The 15,097-nt window shown below is 38.1% G+C and overlaps 2 protein-coding genes across 2 annotated transcripts in view; one reads left to right on the plus strand and one right to left on the minus strand.

Annotated features, from left to right (window-relative positions):
- Window positions 1-9,638, plus strand: part of CCNH (cyclin H) — a gene marked incomplete at its 5' end in the record, with an annotated part of 10,023 nt that extends 385 nt beyond the window's left edge. Inside the window, 7 exons of the mRNA XM_010082856.1 lie at window positions 1,033-1,106; window positions 1,376-1,586; window positions 1,894-2,057; window positions 3,776-3,846; window positions 5,681-5,792; window positions 6,375-6,435; window positions 9,600-9,638. Coding sequence (XP_010081158.1) covers window positions 1,033-1,106; window positions 1,376-1,586; window positions 1,894-2,057; window positions 3,776-3,846; window positions 5,681-5,792; window positions 6,375-6,435; window positions 9,600-9,638 — 732 coding nt within the window. The remainder of the gene's footprint in view (window positions 1-1,032; window positions 1,107-1,375; window positions 1,587-1,893; window positions 2,058-3,775; window positions 3,847-5,680; window positions 5,793-6,374; window positions 6,436-9,599) is intronic.
- A 2,569-nt stretch (window positions 9,639-12,207) lies between these two features.
- The window catches only part of RASA1 (RAS p21 protein activator (GTPase activating protein) 1), a gene marked incomplete at its 5' end in the record, with an annotated part of 47,612 nt that continues 44,722 nt past the window's right edge, over window positions 12,208-15,097 (minus strand). The window contains 2 exons of the mRNA XM_010082857.1: window positions 12,208-13,159; window positions 13,866-14,000. Coding sequence (XP_010081159.1) covers window positions 13,076-13,159; window positions 13,866-14,000 — 219 coding nt within the window. The remainder of the gene's footprint in view (window positions 13,160-13,865; window positions 14,001-15,097) is intronic.

The following is a 15,097-nucleotide window of genomic DNA, read 5'->3' on the forward strand; positions in this document are numbered from 1 at the left end:
TGGATGACTTTTATATGTTTTCTTTCCTGTCCATTAAGCAAAGAGTAGATGCAAACCTAACGACATATAGATTGATGATGCAGTAAAATGATCTCACTGTAGCTAAAGGAGGGAGACCCAAAGTTGGGCTATCTGGTCAAGTTGTTTCTCAGGCGTTGGTGCTTCACTGAACACAAAGCAGGCTTGTGCAAGCACCTGTACTGGCAATAAACTAATATGTAAAGGAAAAAAACCTTATCTTTGAACTGGTTTATCTTGAATGCAGAGAGTGCGTTTCAGAAAAGTGGGAGTGGGGACTTGCAGCTGAAACAGGGAAAGAAATTGTGTTTCTTTTGTCACCTAGCCGTTAAGATGTGTAACCTGTATTCTCCCCTGTCAGTTCTCCCTCTTTCTGGTAGATGTGGTTGAATAGCAAAGTTGAAGAGTGTCTTGTGTGAAATACATTTGAAACAGCAGTAGACTGCCATTACATGATCTGTGGAGCCAGATCTAATCTTTCAGAACTGGCCCCTGGAGAGGGTGTGTGCTGGATCGGGCAAGTAACAGCTTTGCAAAATGCTTGCTTTCGTGCAGACGGCATTCACATCAGCTTGCAAATTTGGCATTGGCAGACTGAAGTACTTCCAGACGCACAGAGGAGCATAAATGTTAAACATGTTGGTCAGTTTACTGATCAAAGAAGTCAGATGTGTTGGCTGAGATTGCTTACAGCTTTCAGGAGAATTTTTTCAGTCTTTGTTTTTTTTAATTTCATTTACGTATCAGATTTTTCTCATGATGATATGGCAGGCTTTTTGAGCACCATCTTCCTAAATATGTCTAAAAATGGAGAAGATAACCAAGCTGCTATTTCGTAAGGCTCCTGTGGGAGCCTTATGTGCATCTTAGTGCCTTAATGTATCCTGTATGTCTATAATAACTGTTCAAACGTGCCTATTCTGTTTTATGATTTTTTTATTTATTTTTCATTTTTCTTAATAAGTTTTTGCTTCTATATTTATTTTTCCCTCTTTTTTTTTTTTTTTAATTTAGGGAACAGCTTGCATGTATTTCAAACGCTTTTACCTCAACAACTCAGTGATGGAGTATCATCCTCGGATAATAATGTAAGTTATCAATGCATCTTGAGTTATTCTATCAAGTAGAACATTGGAGGTACAATCTTTATATCTCTAAAGACCTGAAAAAATGAGAAAGGAAACCTGAGAGCTTTATTATGAGTAAAGACAAAATATGGTTGCTTTCAGTTTCCATTTGGAAAAGTTTGCTGTTTTCAGAACATGGTGTTTTGAAAATATAAATTTTCTGAACAGAGCTCTTGATAAAAAGATGTATGCTGCGTATGTCAATTGTTTGGTTTTTTTCCCTCCTCAAGGCTAACGTGTGCATTTTTGGCTTGTAAAGTTGATGAATTTAATGTGTCCAGTGCACAGTTTGTTGATAACCTTCGAGAAGGCCCTGTTGGACAGGAAAAAGCTCTTGAACAAATACTGGAATATGAACTGTTGCTTATTCAACAGCTGAACTTTCATCTTATCGTCCACAATCCATACAGGCCATTTGAGGGATTTCTAATCGATTTGAAGGTAGTATTGTTTTATATGCTACATACTTCATATGCTAATATAATACAAATCTGTTGTGGGTCATGTTAGAAAACTTGATTTCCTTATGTGTGTTTGATCTTAAAAGATCTAGTTTCTAAAGTGCTAAGCAAATATGTGGAAGGAAGTTGGTTTAGTTGTGGTCTTTAAGCATTTTAGATTATTTTTGGGGCCAGAAAATGGCCTGCTACTTTATAACTTTACAAAATATTGTTGAATTGTGTGTTCTGAGTTAATGTGCTGGAAGATGAGGAACAGCTACTTACTTGCCTAAATACTTACTTTTTAGACTCGCTATCCAGTGCTGGAGAATCCTGAAGTTTTGAGGAAAACAGCTGATGACTTCCTCAATCGAGTGGCTTTGACAGATGCGTGTCTGCTCTTTACTCCCTCACAGATAGCTCTCACCGCTATATTAACTAGTGGTTCAAGAGCAGGAATTAATATGGAAAGGTAGTATTTTCTTTTTTGTTATAGGTATTATTTAAACAGTTTTTTTTGCTTCTTATATGAAATTATTTTGTTCTAGACATTATTAACTAGTAGAAATGTGTATTTATTCATTGTTAACACTCTGGTATGTTCTTGTGTGTTTCAAAACGGAAGTGGAACAGCTGTTTTTTACAATTCCTTTCTGTTTTCAAAAAGTAGGTGATAGATGCAGTCAGTTGGTGTCTGGTTGTTGTATTCCTTTGCAAGAAGGAAAACAAAAATTCAAACTGGTGACCTTCCCTAATTAGAACCACATAGGATTTTCAGGTTTATCTTGAAGATTAGAGTGAAGAAAGTCACATTACAGTAGAAACTGAGCATATGAAGCACCTAAAGAATAACTTAAAGAGGAAGAAAAAAAGTGAGATTTTTAGGGTATCTAAGGTTATGGAGTCAAATGAAATTACATTGAACTGACAGCTACTAGGCATGAGGAAACTAAGTGCTCTATTTGGCTGGTACAGCCAGATTTCCATGTGCAATTTCCATGGAAACGGACTAACTATAAGGTGCTGTTATAAATCGGTCTTTTCTTTCCTTTCTGTCTTCCAGCCACTGGTGTTTGCAAAGGCATTATCAAACACTTTGTCACTGCTGAAATGAATGGTTTGTTTGGTTTGGTCCTTTATAAGGACAAAACATAATCTCTTCTTCAGAACAACAACACATAGTTGCTGTAAGAAGTTGTGTCTAGAGTCTCCGTGTGAGCATTTTGCATCTAGAGTGTAACACCTGCAGGCACAAGGCCAGATCCTAAATGCAAACAGTTCTTTTTAAAGAAGCTTTCCTTCCATCTGCTGTAAATGAATCTCAAATTCCTCTTGTTCTAAAAGAAGGAGACAGTGTAGGAGTATCCTCTACAGGGCTCACTGTTCTCTCAGAATAGTGTAAAAACACTAAGGTGCTTACTGTAACTTTAAACTTGTTAATCTCATTCCTGAATTTATGTTCTGTGCTTCTTGTACCAATACTTATAACTTACAAAAAGAAGTAGAATAACTTGTAGATAGCATGTGAATCAAAGTATGTGAACTTTATCTTTGCATATTCATGAAGAAGTTGAGTCTCTGTCATTTGTCTGCACTTTACGGTTGCTATTACCTTGTCATTTATTGTTTTATTTGGGTTTGAGCTGCTGAACATGAGAGAATCCTGTGGACCTGTGAGCAGGTGCACCTGCAGAGGTGGGATGGCACATGGAAGGTTTGAAAACGTGTCAATCCCATGATGTTAATATATAGGTCAGTCTTGAAAAAGTTAGAGCTTCAGGAAAAAACAGGTGTTGGTCTGCCTGAAGACTACTCTTCTGTAGTATTTCCTTCTCCAGCAGTCATACTGTGCAATAGTGTGATGTTAGTTAGACACTTCATAGAATCTTAAATGTAAGTTAACACAGTGAACTTCACTTAAAAATGCTTAATTCTGCAGTGTTGGAACTTGGTTCTTTAGATGTCTGGGGAATACTTCCATCATATTCTTACAGAAGAATGTTGCAAGTGACAGATTTGCTTTTTTAAAACTTTATAGCACTTAGATAACCGAATTGTTCTTATTAAGTCTAATCATAAAGCTCTAGCAGATGTAAATAATGAATAATATTTTTTATTAACTAATGTTAGCTGCCACAAATAATTATGACACTTTATTTTTAAAACTTACTCTTCTGTGTCTCTGTGCAGTTATTTATCAGAAAGTCTTATCCTGAAAGATGACAGAACATCCTTAGCCAAGCTACTAGATGGAATGAAATGTAAGTAAACATTGGAAAAAATATGATAAACAGTATCCCTAAGGGAAGAAAAACAGCTTTTCCAAACAGCAAAAGCTTTTAAGCAGAAAGGTGTGCTTCAAGTGGTTTTCTTCACTTCAGGGCTGGCAAAAGGTAAGTAAAATGGGGGCTGTAGAATGAACTACCTAGCATGTGGATGCAGGCGGAGAAAACTGAGACTTAGCCTGTGATACAAGCAGATTAAAATAAAAGGCAAAAGTCCTAATGCTTCTCAAAACATAAGTGCTATAGCCAATTAAGTGCTAGCAGCTGACTCAAAAGTGAGAAATATATATTGGGAACTAGGTAATGGTTTCTGCAAGTCAGGATAAAATTACTTTCTTCCGTCACTGTGATTTAAAAATAACATCTTCAGCCAAAAGCCTGCACATAACTACTTCTACCAGCAGAGGGTACCTTTTCTAATCTAATGATTAATGTTAAGTGATCTGCCAGGATTTGTCCAGCTATAGAGATGTTTCAAAACATGCTTAGGTTTGCTAGTGTGAGAATACGTATATATAAAATATCAAGAAAACTAGCATGGTTTAGCTGTGATAACTGGAAATGTAGTACACCGATTATTACCTTTTTTTAATTAAATGAAGAGGCTGGGTATGAATTTTCCAGTAAGTAATCAGTTATTTAATGCTTTAAGCTAATGCACACATTTAAAATGGGAGAGTTGTGGCGTTGAAAATCCAGTCCTTTGACTAAGCTGGCTTTAGTAGTGAATGCACCATACAAGGTCATCAGGGTCTGCAGTTTAAATTGAATTTATAAAACTCAAGGTGCTCTTCCCTTTCTCTTTCTTCTAACAAATCCAGTCTTCGTGTTTCCATTGCTGAGGTGTAAAGGGAACACTGAGATCACATAGTCTCCACTTGCATTGTTCTGGAAGGTAGTTTAAGCCCAAAAGCAGCTCTCCTGTAAACATAGAATGGCTGGAAGGAAATTCTGAAGCATCTGTAAATGATTGGTGGTAGAGGAAAAGGTCTTGTTTCTTGCAGGGTAGCTGAAAATTTATTTCCATTCCTAACAAGACTGAAAACAATCTTTTTTTTCTATTTTTAAGACTGAGGTACAATGCTGATTGCAAAAAATATACGCATATTTTGCAGCTTGTTAGCACAGTGACGTGAACTCTACATCATTATAACTTGAGGAAATCCGGAATCAATGATGCAAACAACCTGTATCAGTGTAGTTGTTTGTGCTCAGCTTCTGCTCTGCCTTGATGTTATTTAGAATTAATCCTTGACTGTAAGAGGATAATTAAGTCTTACATATATCATCTTTGATCCTCTAAAGTTTGAGTGCTGTGTGGGATGGGAAGTTTTGTAAACAAGCAGTTTGGGAGGAGTTAATACTTTGAATACCTAATGCCTACTTTACAAGGACTCTACTGGGTAAGCTTTCTCACTCAACTGTTTGTGTTACGTTGCATATTGCCTTTTTTCAGTCTGTTTAAAAAACAGATATGATGCTTACAGAGGTGTGGGCTTCAAAACTTCTTAGACTCTGTTTTTTCTCTGTGTAACATTCTGGGTTTGTGTGTGTGGGGTTTTTTTTTTTTTGTGTCTTTTTTGGGGTTTTTTTTTGCTGTATGGTTCTTTTCTTTTTTCCCTAGTAGAAGCTGCTTGAAAATGTATACTGTGCCTCTGTTACAGTGAGGGAAAGGAGGGTAAACTGTTGATTCAAGCTTAACTATGAGGAATAAGTAATTGTAGCCATACTACTGATTGATAAGCTTGTGTAATTCACAAGATAGAGCAGAAATTGTTTAATTTGCTTAGAGCTGTGTTGTTGCCAATAGGCATGAAAAATCTTATAAAGAAATATGAACTGCCAAGGCCTGAAGAGGTTGCTGCTCTCAAACAGAAATTAGAGAAGTGTCACAGCTCAGAGCTTTCACTTAATACAAACCCGTAAGTAGATACTTTTTGTTGTGTTAAACTTCTGCCTTTTTTATTGCTGTAGAAACTTTAATTTTCTCTGATCTATGTGAGTGATTGAAAATGAAAAAATCTAAATGTACACATGAGGATGTCTGTTCATGTGCTTATTACTATGTGAGTATCTACTGGAAGCTGAGAACCAAGACTCAAAGTAGTGCTTTCGGTAATACATGAATACGTTCTTTTATGCTGATTTGCACTGCAAGCTGTAATACTGATTATTTTGTAACATAACTGGGTGGCTTCTCAGGTCTGGCCACTTGATGTCATACGTAATGAGAATCAAGGGCTTTAAAATCATGTGATTAAAACGAGAACTGTGTAAAGGATAAATGTTTTCTTAAGACTTGTGGATAGCGAAGGACTTCCTGATTTTTCTTTTCTGCCCTTTTCACTTTAGTTCAAACCATGAACTTCCAGCAAATTGCTACTTGAGCCTTTGTTTGTTTTTTGTGACAAATATGTCCATAATATAATCTGGTGGCCAAATAAGGAGACTGACTTATAAAAACACCTAAACATTTCACTTTTTTTTTTCTGGATGGGAGTTAGGAAGAAGAGGAAGGGTTATGAAGATTATGAATGTGTTACAAAGAAATCTAAAATGGATGAGGTCAGTAAACTTACTGTACAAGTACTTGTTTTTCCACTCTTAACTGCCAAGACAAAAGAAACATAGCTACTGAGACAAACTTCTGCATCCGTTAATATTCTTTTACGTGTTGCTCAGAGAATCTTTTTCAAATTTTTTAAAAAAATTAGCTAGAGTTCATACAAGCCTGTGTTTGGGAGTGTCTTGAATAGCCCAGTCTTCTGTGGGGAGGAGGAAGAACATGCAGCCCATCCTCCTGGCTGATCCCTGAGCTTTGAAAGTCTTTCGACAGACCATAGAACAACATAAAGCTTAGGACTTGTAATTCCAGCATGTGAAACTCCATTATTCCAGTAAGGGGAGATTGCTGTGGGAACTGAGCTTTGGAATACTGTGATGAAAGGAGGTTTTGGAAGGCCAGGAACTGAACATTTGAGGAGAAATCCTAGCTCTACAGCTGGAAACTAACTCCTCAGAATGTGGATGAAGTCAATGAATATATGCTGAAATATGCTCAAGCAGGTTTTTTTTTCACCGATGTTTTATGTAGTGATTTTTCTGCTGGCCAGTGTTTCTGAAACTGTTTTCATTTACTTTATTTGGCTTGCGCAAAGCAGAAGTCAGCTGCTGGACTAAATTTCTATGTCAGCCAATTTGCTAGGAAGGTTTGCTTAAATTACAGATGAGTAATACATATATTATATATATATAATATAGATCAAGTTCTAACACCGAGGATAAATAAGGTGGAGACAGACTGAGGAGGGTGACTCCATACAGGAAAACAGAATTAGGGTAATCCTTGACATCTAATCTGAACACCTTTCAGAGCCTTTGTTCGTAACATTGACTGGAAGTTGTACAGAATACATTCTGGGGGAGGAATAGCTTTGTCAAGGATTCTTTTTAACTGGATTCCTCTTGACACTGAAGACGTTGTACATCCTGATAGTTTAAGACACCTTAAGTATAGCATTTAGAAAATCTTTCTAACAGCTGAAGAGAGTCATCTGTCAAAAGTTTTAACATAAAATCCAGGATGTGTGATTTTTTTGTAATTCAAGGAGTCTTGCTATTATAAATTTTCATAGTAGTTTGATGCTGTCAAGCATCAATGATGATGATGCTGTCAAGCTAGAATCTAAAAAAAATGAGCAAGATTATAATTAAAACAGTTTGGAAAGTATGTTCTGACAAAATGTGGAGCCTCAGGCATATTTTGTGATAACTAATGCTGTAAAAACTTTGACTAGTGTTTACTCGAAATGCGAGTCTTGAAAAGCATATTGAAACTGGCACTTTCATAACTTTTCACTCTCTCACAAACTGACTTGGAGAAGAGCTCCCACTAAGCTCTGAAGACTCATCTCTTCCTCCCCATCTCAGTTTAATTTGAAGGGGGTCTTTTAGTTATGGTTTGAGGCAGTTTTGATTTTGGGCTTTATTATTAATTTACATTCATAATTCTTTTTTCAAAGGAATAAACTGAGTGGATGAATTCACATAGTCTACAGCATTTCACCATAAACTCTTGCAAAGTTCTATCAGTTCTTGAAACTTAGAATTTTTAAATACTGATGTGTGTGAACTGCCATGGGTTTGTACATGCATATTTTCATCTCTGGGTAATTATCACATGCAAGAGCAGATCTGAGCTGGCCAGGACATGAAAAAGTGTGCTTCATTTTTGGAAAGCTTTTAATATGTGCGTGCTGCTTAAGCCTTGAGACCTCACTAATCCTGTAGCTAGCTGATATTAAAAATATTTATAGCTCTAAGTAATTAGGCTGTAATACATAAGCACACAATTAGTTCCAATCTACTTGTAAGACTTTGTTTCTTGATTTCATAGTTTATAGCTGAAGTGAATACCAACAGCAAGGCCCTAACTGGCATGGAGAGCTCATCTGTTTGAAACACATGGTACTGATTGAGCACAGATGACTCGGCTGCCAAAGTAGTGAAGCCAAAAAAGTGAAAGATATTAGTAAAAGGTGGCAATATGAGCTTTTGTGGAAACCTCTACATTGCTGTCCCTGATGAAGAAGCATGAGCTGAACCTCAAACAGGTGGTAAAAAGGGTCTGCTAAAATGACTGGGTCTTCATGACTTCAATAGGCATGGATAACTAGCTTTAAGGTTAAAGGGTTTGGTCACTACTAGTTAAAATATTTAATCTTAGTCTTTCTTCTGTTTACGGAATACTTCTGTTGGGCATTAAATCCTGGTCATAAGGAGCACAGCTTTTTTTGGTGTGGGTTTGGCAGGAGAGGGTGGTATTACTGATAAGCATTGTGGCATGTTTGCAGAAACAGGAAGTAGAGCTTAGTCCCAGGAGGCTTTCACTCCTGTGCTCTGGGATTAGCCACTTTTAGCTAAAATAAATCAGAAGATATTCCCTTTAAAGTATTTACTGGATTAAGTTATTTCTGTTTTATTCCCTTCACAGGACACAGAGGATATTGGGTAATATTGCTTGGGTGGGGCATGCAAGAAATATTTTAAATGAACCCAGGTATCAAAACTTGATTAGTATCAGAACACACTAGTGGACTTTTAGAAGCTCCTTTGACTGTGCCCATATTTAGCAGTGGGAGCCAGTCTGAGAGTAAATCCAGATTATGGGGAGTCTGAGAAAAGGAAATGAAATACCCTTTTGTGTTGTTCAGTACTTCTTGGCCATGAGTTTATGTCAGGCATATGATGAGAATCTGAAAGAGAACTTACGAAACGTGCATTTTGTCAAGTAAATTCTGTGTAGTCCTTGCATGAATTCTTATTTCCAGTTTGAGATAGCCTGGTAAGTTAACTGGGACTGACAACTGCTACCTGGTTGTCATAAGTAGAATGGAGTGTGCAGGAGAAGCACAGTGCCTGGTCTGTGCTTTTTCCTCTGCAAGTGTCTTGGTAGAAATACTCATCTGTCAAGTAACGTGGACAGGCACAAGGTTTAAAATGAGTTTAAACTTGCTACTGAAGTCTATTACTGATAGCAGACACAACTCAGAGATGTGAAAAGTTATGTGTTATTCCAGTTCTCTTTAATGGCCATACTTAATAGCGGTTACTGTGACAGCCTGTGCAGTAGCACTGTACCTACAGTCACATATTGCCAGGCCCATTGGACAGTATGACACACAGAATTCACATCTTGCTCAAGGCATTGCATTTTTCCCTTCCATTAGGAAGAGTGGACCGATGATGATCTTGTGGACTCAGTGTAACGTTGAAGGAAGATGGAGTCCCACCACTGCAGAAACTATTGTTTGGTGTCAGTTGTGAACCTGGCTGATACAGGTCCCTTACTCTGTGTCATGAGGTATTTATTATGTCAGTTTTTATTATCCTTGCAATAAACCACTTGACTGTAATAAAATAAGTAGTTGTAGTTCCATTAGACTCTCATCCATTCAAGGACAAACATTAATAAGAAAAGTTTACTTTAAGAAGTCCATCTCAGGGAAGAGTTTTGGTTCAGGAACAGTTCGAGATATGACTTTAGTGTCATGCTGTAAATCCTACAGTTACGTCAAACCTGGGCATTTAGGGAACTGGGTAACTGCAAGCAGGAGACAGATCTGGTAACAGACCCGTATGTGTGTTAGCGCAGGGTGTGCTCCCCTCTTCCCAAGCTTGTCATTGAAGCAGCTAAAAGAATGCAGCTGTGCCCATAACACTTGGTACATTTGGGAAGCTCTTTTCAAATGTACTAAGAGGCTGCAGCAACATATTTTACAATATGGAAAATAATAATCACACCTTTGTGACTTACTCTGCAGCTGTGATCTTAGATTTGGTTGCTGTGACTAATTTACTTGAGAAGAATATTTTTAAAAGCTTCCTAAGAAGTTAGATGTCTTCCACAGCTAGAGCAACATCTATTTCCTTTTCATGCACTGTTCTAGAACGTAAGCGGTTGTGCAATACACACACCACAATGCAGCTTCAGGAGTTCCCAAGCTTCATTCTCATCACTACACTTTGTATGTAATAGGTAACTAGCCAGCTAAATCTGTTCTCCAAAGTTTCTATTTTTACCATGTTTTACTGCCTCTGCCCAGCCAACTAAATCTACAAAATAACCCATTTTATCCACTCTGTTTTTGACAAATCCTTCTACAGCAGGGTCATCAACTAGTCAGGGCAGAAAAGCAGCTATCACAATTTTACTTCAAAAGGCCTGACACCATTTCCATACCACCTCATAATCAAGGGAAGGAAGCATGACTTAACTGTTAAGTTGGGTATGTAGGTTGTGAACTGGTTAGAAGCTGTAAGCAGAGCACTGCAATAGTTCAAAAAGCAAAAAAATATGAACTTGGACTGTGATTTGTGTGACCTAACAGCATACAGAGAGAGAACGAAGTAGGGCACAAAAAGAGATAGTTAATTACCTTTTCCTCTGAGAAGCAGATTAATACAGGCTTCACAGCAATAGGTCAAGCAGTTTTATGGCACAATTTAAAAAAAAATAATTCAGTAGTACCAAGGTCTTGCAAACAGGTATATCTTCACTAGGCTGTATTAAAAACATCACTTCTGTCTACTAAGTGTAGTACTTATGACACCTGGAAACTCTCAGCTACAGCACTGGGCACCCACCTTTGTCCTGGTTTCAGCTGGGACAGAGTTAAATTTCGTCACAGGAGCTAGTGTGAGGGTGTTCTGGATTTGTGCTGAGAAGCAGCTTATCACATTCTGAGGGGTTATAGTTGTTGCCAGGACAGTTGAGGACTTTCCAGCTTCTTTGCTTGAAGGGCCAGGAGAAGCTGGGAGGGAGCACAGCCCCAGTTACTAGCCTAGGATTCAACCTTAGGTTTAGGACTGAAACCCAAAGGGACCAGTGGTCTATTCCATATCATGCATGGCATGGCCGGTATAGAGATGAGGCTCTGTCTGGAACTGCTCTCTCTCTGGATCACCCATTCCAGTGGCTGCTCTCTGGTGTCTCTGTTCTGGGATTGAAGCTTCAGGATTCTCCTTGCTCCAGGATCATTAGCTGGGAATGGGCTGAGCCTTGGTCATTGAGCGGTATCACTGTGTATCACACACATATATATATATATATTTGTATATATTACTAACTTCATTATATCATTATTATTTTCAACATTATTCTAGTTTAGTTATTAAATTGTTCTAATCTCAGCCCAGAAGTCTCTTTTCCCTTTACCCCTTTAATTCTCTCCCCCATCCCTGTGAGGGGGGAGGGTGAACAAGTGGTCTTTGTGCTGTTTTCCTGCCAGTCAGGGGTTCAAAACCACAACAACCTTCAAGCAAGTTGCCCCAACTGGAGAGACCAGGGCAGTACAGCAACAGCCACCTGCAAACCTAGAAGACATGCACTAATGTTACAGCAAAGACCCAAAGATAAAGTCCACCTTTTAGTGTGACAGTGAATAGATAAAAGAGTTCTAATATGAGATACAGTGTAGTTCTAACGGTGTAATAACTGTGTTCATATACAATTATTTGTTTGATTATCTCATTAGCCTTGTCAGTGAATCTGATCATCCTTTTATTCCTTATTAGATCACTGCCTAGAAAAGTTACAAATGGTGATGCTGAAATATCCTTTGAATCAACTGCATAGTTTAATTTTTTTAACAGTTTCAACATCTACTTTCTCACCCCGTGATAATACAAATTAAGGCATATGAACAAGGTAATGCTGTTTGGAGGATTCAAGCTAAAAAAGTGACACTTCATGAACACTTCGAAGTACATCATGTGTGCAGACACTGTAAAAAATTTGCACAGCAGCCAAAGGTAGCCAGTTTCTATAGAGAGTTGATCTGCAGCTTGATTTATTTTAAAAAAATATTATTCACTTATAAAAATATTATTTATAGTAGACTTGCATTACACAAAAGACCAAACAATACATATTTTATAAAATGGTTTAATGAACGCATGCATGTCTGATACAATGATCAATAAATTTACTGAGTTGAAATTATTTACTGTTGTAAACATTTTACAAAAGCATTGTGATTTATCTGGATGTACAGTTCTTGATGGAAGAACCATTCAGACTGAATCAGTGGCACATCAAAAAATAAAGCTGACAAGACCCATTCTGCATATTCTCTTTCAACATGATTCCAGCAAGAGAAACAGCATGGTATAAAAAGTGTACAGTAAAGATTGTTCCTATCATAACATCAAATTCTGCAAACTGTAAATACAAGTTAAAGTGATTGAAACAGTCAAAATTATTGTAACCAGTCAGAAATTACAATAAGAAATGTTATCCAGTTATAAGTAGCTGTCAAAACAACACATTTCATGTCAGTTGTTAATCCTTTTCCAACAAGACAGCAAAACTTTGGCAGTCAGAGGTGCTGAAAATAATTTTTCAAAGTTCAAGACACAGTCACAGCATTTTCTTTGTGGAAGGTGAACTGTACACCAAGGCTCAGAGATTGTGAAAACTGTTTCCCAAGTGGAAAAAAGTGCAAATGTCCTGCACAGATAGCTTAAAAAAGCTGCTGGTACAATAATTCACCAACAGAATCTTTGTTTTCTTTTTGCATAGTTCACACATCACTGGGAATGTGACAGGGTGTGCTGTTTTTGGCAAGAGCAAGAAGAAAGTGATACTGGTGTGAGCTGCCATGTTGGGCAGGCTGGATCCATGCAGAATTCAGGTAGAGGGCTGCTACCTGATGTTATTAGACACTGAATACTGATATTGTTTTTGTTGAAGCAGTTCAGTAATAGCCAAGAGCTTCTTAAGAACATGCTGTAGAAGGAGAGTCAGTAAAACCATACATTAGCAACTGGAAAGAGAACAGTCTTGCTTGAGAAGCAGTTTCAACATCAGCCTAACGGACCTGCTACTAGGTAGTTTAAAATAAACAAAAAAATGGAACCAGCTGATTCCCCAGTCAATTTAGACATGACTTCGCAAGGGAAGTCTAAAACAGCATTACGAACCTTACCTCTTCACCCATGGATCTTTTTGCTGCTTTGTGGTTTAACAGGGAGGCTAAGAAAGTGTACTGCTAACACACTGTTGCGGTTTTCTAAAAAAGTTTGCCATGTTGGTTTACAAATGTACCAGCAAATTAGGAAGCAGAAATGAGGTATCAATAGAAAGTTAACAAAAGTAAATTTAGTTCTCAAATGAAAAACCCAAGATCCTAAAACTAATGACCTGGAGAGCCCGTCAAGAGACAACATTTTGTGGGTTTAGGCTTCCTCTAGAAACTCAAACTAGCTCTGGTATCTTTTAAAAAACCTCTTAGGCTTTGTTGCATGAAGAAACAAAACCACGGACTGAGTATTCACCTTTACAGCCAGTAACCTTCTGGTGAAATGCACATATTGCAAAATGTTTATCACTCATACTGCTAGCAAGAAATACTAACAAAGCATCCTGATATTAAGAAGTAACTCAAGACATACTGTCTGTACCTGTTATGTGTTTGTTAACCTTTGTTGCTCACCTGCATTGCACCTCGCTCGTTACTGAGCGTCCGGAGTTCATCAGAGTGTGCCACACATATCTCATGCAAGGCTGCCAGGTCACGAGATAGGTCAGTTCTAGAGTGCTCTGTAGTGTCTGGAAGCTCTGGAATGTTCTTCAACAAAAAAGATGAGAGCAGATTTAGAATGCTGAGTACCAAGGCACACAGGAAGATAAATTACAGCTCTGCTGACACAATTGTTTTATACTGCAATGTTAGACCTCCCAGCCTAAGTCTTCAGTCCATCTTTCTATTACTAATGATGTGTTTCCTCCTCTCCGCAAGCATGCATTTTATGAGTATACTGCACTTTCTGCTCCTGCTAGAAGGGTTCTAGCTAAAAGGACTGGTATTGCTACATTACCATGGAGCTGACCAGAAAGCTCCTGCATATAGAGACTCATAACCTTCCCCTAAATGAGGAGGAATCCATCCAGCAGGTGCTTATTTTCCATCTACGTGAGAGAACAGCAGCAACAAAAATTCAGCAAAACCTGTAACTATCAAGTAACTCATTACACTGGTCATAAATAGTAATGTAATTAAAACAGCGATTAATCCAACAATGATTTTCAACCCAGCAGTTTTCAGAGACCTCATGCAAAATCTGTCACTTAAAGAGAAGAGATTTATCGTAATATGCAGAATCATAGAATCATTAAGGATGGAAAAGACCTCAAGGATCATCAAGTCCAACCCAACACCACCTAACTCACTAAACCATGTCCCTAAGCAGCACATCTACACGTTTCTTGAACACCTCCAGGGATGGTGACTCCACCGCTTCCCTGGGCAGCCTGTTCCAATGCCTTATCACTCTTTCAGTGAAGACATTTTTTCTAGTATCTAGCCTAAACCTCCCCTGGCGCAACTTGAGGCCATTTCCTCTTGTGCTATCACTTGTTACTTTAGAGAAGAGGCCAGCACCCACCTCACTACAACCTCCTTTCAGGTAGTTGGAGAGAATGGTAAGGTCTCCTCTCAGCCTCCTCTTCTCAAGACTAAACAACCCCAGCTCCCTCAGCTGCTCCTCGTAAGACCTGTGCTCCAGGCCCTTCACCAGCTTCATTGCCCTTCTCTGGACCTGCTCCAGCACCTCAATGTCCTTCTTGTGGTGAGCGGCCAAAAACTGAACACAGTATTCAAGGTGCGGCCTCACCAGTGCCAAGTACAATTTGCTATAGTATGATAGAGTTGGAGGGATTTTATAA

The sequence above is a fragment of the Pterocles gutturalis genome, unplaced genomic scaffold (genome assembly GCF_000699245.1).
Source record: "Pterocles gutturalis isolate BGI_N339 unplaced genomic scaffold, ASM69924v1 scaffold7370, whole genome shotgun sequence".
In the NCBI taxonomy this organism is placed as follows: domain Eukaryota; kingdom Metazoa; phylum Chordata; class Aves; order Pterocliformes; family Pteroclidae; genus Pterocles; species Pterocles gutturalis.